The 7,725-nt window shown below is 41.4% G+C and overlaps 1 protein-coding gene across 1 annotated transcript; it reads right to left on the bottom strand.

The window, feature by feature from the left end:
- Positions 1–13: 13 nt before the first annotated feature.
- SMIM28 (small integral membrane protein 28) lies at positions 14–6,849 on the bottom strand. Its single transcript, XM_031552479.1, has 2 exons — positions 5,743–6,849; positions 14–1,260 (listed from the first exon to the last, which is right to left on the bottom strand). Exons 1-2 carry the CDS (start codon positions 5,851–5,853, stop codon positions 862–864), a joined length of 510 nt encoding a protein of 169 aa, XP_031408339.1. The 5' UTR covers positions 5,854–6,849; the 3' UTR covers positions 14–861.
- Between the last annotated feature and the right edge of the window lie 876 nt (positions 6,850–7,725).

A 7,725-nucleotide genomic window follows, 5' to 3' on the forward strand; every position in this document is an offset into this window, starting at 1 on the left:
TTTTTTTTTCCCTATCTCTTTAACACATGGTACCTAAAAGGTCACAGAATTTATTGTTTTAATCTGTACACTGGAAAATAAGTCAAGCTAGTAGCCTAGAACTTCGGGATTTTGTAGGCCTTATAGCAAATGCGTGTGTTTGTGTGTGATGGTGTTGGAGTCTTCCTCATCCAGAATGATCTGGTTTTCTCTGGTTGCTCTCACTGTTCAGTAGTGTTAGAAGTCAGCCTTCAGAAAAGATGCATGGTTTGTACTTTTTGGGACAATTGGAAAACTTCCTTAGAGTTTATTTGCATTCCTGAGTGCTGTGATCGATCGTTCCAGAGCACTGAAGAATGATGCGATGTTAAGACATGCTGACTAAATAAATCAACTTTTCAGGAACTCAATGAAAAATAAACGCATAAAGTAGAAAAAGCTAAAGTGGCATAGATTCATGCTAAAAGCCCTTTTTGCAACTGGTAAATCTGTAGTATAATTTATCATAGAGTCATCTAGGCTGGAAAAGATCTTCAAGATCATCAAGTCCAGCCATCAGTGTTGTTACATTTCTTTGGGATTGCAGATGGGCAGATTCACATCCATCTGTAAATCTAATCCTCATACAACATACTCCATTCTCTCAGATTTCCTCATTACCAGTCTAGAACTGATGTGGTGTTTAGCTTTGCTACAGGTGGAAGATATTCTTCACCTTGTTCTAGAATATTCTGATTTCTTGTTCCTTTAAGTTTGCTCCTTCGCAGTTCGTTGGTTTTTGCCTTGTTTGGATTATTTGTGCTAATTTTAAAGGCCATAGCAGATCCCGTATTTGCGCCTTGAGGGGCAGCATGCTTCAGCTAAGGTACTTCCGTAGGAAGCTTATTTGGTGCTGCTGGATGGCTGTGTGCTCTCTTCGTAAGGAGGCACTGGGTCTGGAGAGAGCTCAATGTGAGCCTCATCCAGGGCAGTCTTTGTCGTGGCCTCCTCGTAGGATGGAGGCAAGCACATGGAGAGGAATGTGGCATCCGGGAGGAGAGTGGAGTAATGAAAACTCTGCTCGCTGTTCCAGGGCAGCACAGAAAGGAAATTGGACACGTCGTGCTCAGGCAGGGCCTCAGGGAGGTCAATGCTGAAGATCTGCCCTTGTGGGATGGGGCGCTGGCAGCGGCGGTACAGGAAGAGCAGCAGGAATGCCAAGAAGAGCATCATGGTGGCAGGCAAAATGATGCACAGAAATGGCTCTATGTCGTCTTTGGTTGAACTTATCTGTTGTCTACTCTGTAATAAAAGCAAATAGGTAGTGTGTTGGATGCATGGAGATCTCTTAATCACAGAGGGAAAAAAACCACACCATATTCTCCCAAGAATGACCTAGCAGTTTCATTCCCGAATTCTTTTCTGTCTGTATTAGTGCCACTAACACAGTGTGTTTTGCAGGCTACTGGTTTGTCAAATTCTATTTGCGACAACAAGAGGCAATATAAATGACAAAGTAGCTAAGAGAGCTGGGTTTCTAGGAAAATCATTTTTTGTGAGTGAGGAAATATATCAACAGCCTGGAACTGTGTGTATTTTGGTATGTGCTGTTACTGCTCTTGGATTAGCTGGAACCTGTTCTCTTGTGAGAGGCTGGTTAAGCTTTTAAATCTTCAGACAACACTAAATTGCAGAGGAAAAGGGCTAGTAATCCCTGGATAGTGTCATTTCTGTTTGGAAATCTCTACTGTTAACTTTAAAGTACAAACATCATAACAGCTGCCCCTTCCATCAGGACCAACCACCAGCAATACCTGGACTTTGGCTGCTTTATTCCTTACGAGTCAGCCCCAAATAAAACTTGGTTTGTTGGGACAGCCAGAACATCCTTGAGCCTGTTCTGCCAGCTATCCCAGAATCATTTTCCTGTTTAAAAGTACGGACAAAAGACCTTTGCACCAAGCTTTTGAATTGTGTTGTAGTATGTCAGAAGTTTCAAGCTATGGTGTTTTTTTTCATCAGCGACGCATGTTTTTTTTCTGTTGTATTTGCTTCACTTTTAAAATTGAATAGCACTTATTTCCAGTCTAAGTCTATCTAACTCTAGCTTCTGATAACTGGATCTCATTCAGATTTAGTCTAGAGTCTATGAAAACTTTCTCTGCTCATCCTTCAAGAACTGTGGTTGTTCTGGTAGATACATAAACATGCTGTAACTATGTTCAACTGATTATCTGCCATGCTTTTGTTACCTCTCCATTTCATAGTCATATTATTATTTGTATGTGGTAATGCTTAGGAAAAAGAATGTAAATTGTTTTTTACTTGTCACAGCAAAACAGAGCAGATTTCTGCCTTCTGTTTTTTCCCTCTGAATTGCTGTGGGTCTGAGGCTAAACCCACTGAAGTCATTTTAAAATACATAAAACTATCATGGATTAGCTATTAAGTCTTTTTTTTTTTTCTCAGCTGTCTTTTAACCACAGAAATGCGTACTAAAGAATTATCTCATATTTACTGATCATTTCTTATTAATGAGCTTCTGGCAGTACATGCTGTTGTCTTACCTCACCGTCAAGTGAGCTATAAGAAGTTCAAAGAAAACATTTAGCTATTATTCTAAAGCAGATATTAAAATATTTAATAAATATGGGAGATTTGTTTTAAAAACTTTGCTGCTGGTTGTTTTTCTTTATCTTACTTGGTTCTTAAAACACTACACACAAGAAGTGAGGAAAAAATTGTTTTAGTTTGTATGCTATGATTATTGAGATTCTCTGAGCCTGTAGTGCTTGCAGTACTTTCTTAATGGTTACTTGGAAGAGCTGAGCTTTTATGGGATAGCGTTTTTTGCTATCAGTGAAGAACACATTTTTCAGGTTTGAGATTTAATTTGTAGGGAGCAAGCTGTCAGTTTCAAATACTTTTTAAAAATATTTGTGAGTTGTGTGCAGCTGTGTTTGGCAGTCTTACCTTCTGTCCTAAATAAGTGTTAGACACTTGAGACTAGTAAAAGGTATATTGAGTCCCAGTTCCAGCCAAATGCATCACCACTATGAATGTGGTTGGTTTTTTTTTTTTCTTCTTCTTTTTCTTTCTTAGGTTGGATATTAGGAAAAAATTCTTCTTGGAAGGAGGAATAATGCGTGGGAACAGGCTGCCCAGGGAAGTGATGGAGGCACCATCCCTGGGGATGTTCAAGAAATGTGTAGATGTGGCACTGAGGGACACGGTTAGTAGGCATGGTGGGGTGGGCTGGTGGTTGGACTAGATGGTCTTAGAGGTATTTTCCAACCTTTATGACTGTATGAATTGCACTGAAAAAAGTGCAAGTGCAGTTCTGAATAATGGCTGAGGACTGTTGTCATTTCATTCCTGTGCTGATGGAAGCACAGCCTGGTGTTACAGTTGCCTGGTGCTGCCTGGTCTGGGACGTGGCCTCACATAGGGTCTGAGATACGGAGAATACATAGCGTGGCGAGCAGATAAGAATGGACTGAGGGACTGGATGTGAATTTACAGATGCTCAGGGCCTTAAGCATAAATCACAGTGAGTTACTGTCCATTGTGACACAGCCTACTGCTAAACATTTTTCAGTCTGGTTTTGCATGGAGATGTGATTCAAGAAACTTTCACTGCAACTGATTAATAGCTTATAGATATATCTAAACACAACTAAAGTACTGGGGAAAAAACTGAGTGGTGTTGATCCCAGTACTTCAGTTGCAATTTTGTGCCCGTTTCTGAGATGAGTGGCTATGAAGACTGTTGCAGAGATTCTTGACATAAATTCTTGGAAAAAATTATAGCCATAATACATACACCAAAAACTATAATAAAACTAAATTTTTTTTTTCTGGAGTTCTAAAGCTAAAAATGAAACAGCGGGCCAGTATGTATGGTGGCAAACAACTGCTGGAACTGGAAAACAAAATGCCCTAGAAATGAAGCTGCATCTTCAGTAATTAAAAATACTCTGCCTGTGTTACCATGGGTAGCTACCGTGGATTTTGTAATTGACAACAATAAGACTTGGACTTCCAGCATGAGATAAGCCACAAAAATGCAAGGAAAATAGCCCTCATAACGAGAGATAGGCAGGAAAATGTGCAGCAGTAAAAGGGATTAATTTTCTAAAAAGACCTGGTGTTTTTTTGTTTTTTCCTAGAACTGATTTTTAGTTGGGTGGTCTGGGCAATGTGGATTAGTTCCTGCCACATTAATTCTTTTCACTTACAGCCTTATGGGGAGTGAAGCAAAGGGTCAGTTTTCCAAAACATGGAGAACAGCACAGAAATAGTAAAGCCTTTCATTGGTAATCTGCCTGCTTACATTTTTTACTGTGCTGAGCATGTACAGTTGCTGGCTTACAGATTATGTGAACCATATGAGTTAAGATGAGCTCTTACTCATGCCTGTTGGTAAAGGAATGAAATGGAGAGCACAGATGAGTTGTTGTGTGGCATTTCCATAATGAATTAAGTGAGGTTAGACCTGAAGGCTGTTTAGACAAAAGAAACCTGCTACTTTAGAAGGGAAGGACCTCATAAGGCAAAACGAGTTTAAAGGAAGCTTTCTTATAAAGATAGAAAAAGGAAAGTTTATTTGACTTCCTTAAATTCCCACTGAAGTGGCTGGTGCTAAAATTCATTGTGTTGCTAATGATTTGCTTGAGTTCTTAAAACATTGAAATGATTTTTTAAATAGAGCCTATGTTCATACTAATGTTTTTGATAAGGCGCTTGAAATTGAATCAGGAAACAGGTACTTCTGAAATGTTTTCAGTGGATTTGGAACAGTCTGCTTTGAAGTCAATAACGGTGGCCCATGCCCAGGTGTTTTTCTATGTTCCACCCTACTGCTTAAAGCATTACTGCTTGTCAAAAGCCAAACTCTGACAAACAGGAAAACATTTTGATGAGTTTTTGTATACATCAACAGTGACGCACAACTTTGAGGTGAGCCTAGATTTACACTCAAGTGTTAAACACTTGTTAGAATGTGTTTTGTCCACAGTTGGACAGAACCAGTTTCAAGGTACAAAGTCATTGCAATTCATACGCCAGCAGTCCTACTGATGAGGTAGACTCTTAAAATCATAGGGTTGTTTTTAAAGCTGCTTTTCCTCCAGTTTTGACATCCCCACACACCTACGCTTTTCTTTTACAGCAGTACACTTGATAGCTAAGTAGCATGGCCAGTGTACTTACTAGAGCTACTTGGCATAGGTGTTTGCTAGGGGTACATGTGCACTTGAAATTAGTTTCCCCTCAGAGAAGCCATCTCCCTACACAAAAGCACAGAGAAGCACAAGCAGGCAGACTGTGTTTTCTACTCTGACAGCTACTCCCTCCCCTCCTCCCCACTCGCCTGCCTGTGATCCTCTCTCAGAAGTAATCAGTGCGCAGCTTAGAGAACAGGAGTTCATCGTTGCCTGATACTCACTCTTAACATCTGCAGAAAGGCTTCACGGGACCAGACCCAAAGCATAAACATGTATTTAAAAGAAAGGAAATCAAGGAATAGAGCAATGCATTCTGCTTTAAAGAAACTTATTTAGCAGCTGCTCCAGCAAGATTTTTCTTCTAATGATTTTTCCTTCACCACAGATGCATTTAAAACCACAACAGTACATACGTGCTTTCGCTCTATGTAATTGAGCATTACTGCTTTGATAGCTCAGTACCCCCACTCTGAATCTGTGCTATACACTGAGGCACTGTACAAATGCATACACACATGCAAAGTCAAAGGAGGTGCCACAGATGCTGGCAGGTACAGACCTGGAGCTCTGTTTCCAGAAGTGGCCCACCTGGTTCAGTGTTCAGCCAGTCGTAGTTCCCCCTGTCAGCGTGTCCAAATTTCCTCCAGCTGCTGCCCAGGAGCCGCCTCATGCTTTCGTCCACCCGCTCTTCTGCCTTCGTGCCTCCACCTTGCTTGACTGCTTGTGGCTGCGTCCCCTCCTCCCAGCCTTGACCCCGCTGGGCTGCTCTCCACAAATGCTCGTGTGGAAATTGTGTCCCCTTCTGAGTCCCGAGCAAAGGGAGAAAACAAAGAGAAACCCCCGTGTAAGGAAGCCAAGCAGGCGGATCTCCTCTTCTCTCTTCACTTCCAAGTCAATCTCCCTGGATTTGCTTCAGTGGCCTACATTACCAGTAAAGCTGGCATCAGGTATCAGGGACCCGTGGCTGATAGTGCTCTGATTGGAGGGCTCCCTGCATTAGGATTATTAAAAAGGGAATTTGCATGTGAAGCTGAGACCACATGGTCCTGACTCCATGCAGATAAATAACCGACTATATTTAGGGATCTAGCAAATGCTTTTCCAACAAAATAATAATAAAAAGCTCCTATACCAAGAGTGAAAGTTCCCTCTCTGTTACAGAGCGCCAGAAGAACCAAGGATCTAGGCAGGTTTTTGTTCCCTGTGGCTCATGCCTACAGTAAACAGTGAGAGCATCTGCTGCATAGAGAGACAAGGACAGAAGGCTAAATGCTATGCTGAATTATTTAGCAGCATGAGAATGCAAACGTTAATGGTAAATCCAGAGAGAGAAAGCTGCCAGGGCAGGTTTGGTCACTGTGAGTATACAAACGCTTCCAGCAGTGAGTTGTCAGTGTATTTGACTCAGGGCTCACTTACTAGCTTCTAGGGTGTGAGTTATTAAGTAGAGGTTGTTTTGAGTGAGAAGCCTTTGCTGTGTTCTTCAAGCAAATAAAATGTCGGGGATGTATATTAACCTCTAATGGGAGCAATATTTAATCTGAGTGGTTCAGGATTTTACTCTTACTGAGAAAGAAGTTAGTAGAATCATAAAATTGTCTGAGTTGGAATGGACCTTTAAAATTCCTCTGGTCCAATGCCTCTGCAATAAACAGGGACACCTACAGCTAGATCAGGGTGCTCAGAGCCCCTCCAGCCTGACCTTGAGTCTCTCCAGGGATGGGGCATCCACCAGCTCTCTGGGCAACCTATTCCAGTGCTTCATTACTCTCAAAGTTGAAGGTGTCTTTTTCTTTTTTCCTCTGAGCAGAGGGAGGCTGTGGGTAATACCCAATTCAACTGCAATGTGGCTTGTATGGTATCTCAAGGTCAGTCTGTTTAAGCAAAATTTCTGTTCAGGTCTGATAACACAAAATCAGAGGGTCAAGATTTTTAAGTTGTATTTCTTGTTTGGACTTCTTTCTTCAACTGTTCTTTTGAGGTCACTGGTCCCAGAAAACTGTAGACCTTGTTCAGAGCAGTCAGACAACCCAGGTGTGAACTGCTGTGTCCTCCGAGCAGCTGGGTTCTGACTCAACATGTCACACTGAGACAGCCAAATTCCTCTGCTTGGTGTTCCAGGACTGTGTGCAGAAGCAGCAATCACAACTATCCATCCTAAACCGCAGTGTTAAAATAAATTCCTTTGGGAGGCTTGTGGTTTAAATCTGTCATTTCACGTGCAAGCATGAAATGTTCACATACCATCTTAATTAAGGTCTTAATACAACCCCTAAGATTATGAATGCTATTTTTAAAACCTTACTGTAAATTTGCTTTGGGACTGCCATGAATAATGAGGAGAAGAGAAAGATGATGTCTGCTTATGGTATCCTTGCTCTGTTTGATGAATTTTAGCCAAAATAAGGTGTGCACTTTAAAGACTGACAAGTGCTGTGAATTCTTGGCCTCTGGAACATCTTCAAGAGTGATTTAACATTGTAGAGCTGAGGCCAAGTGGAAATTTGGGGAAACATAGTCCTTTGTCATGCAGGTAATTGGA

The sequence above is a fragment of the Meleagris gallopavo genome, chromosome 2, assembly GCF_000146605.3.
Source record: "Meleagris gallopavo isolate NT-WF06-2002-E0010 breed Aviagen turkey brand Nicholas breeding stock chromosome 2, Turkey_5.1, whole genome shotgun sequence".
Taxonomy (NCBI): domain Eukaryota; kingdom Metazoa; phylum Chordata; class Aves; order Galliformes; family Phasianidae; genus Meleagris; species Meleagris gallopavo.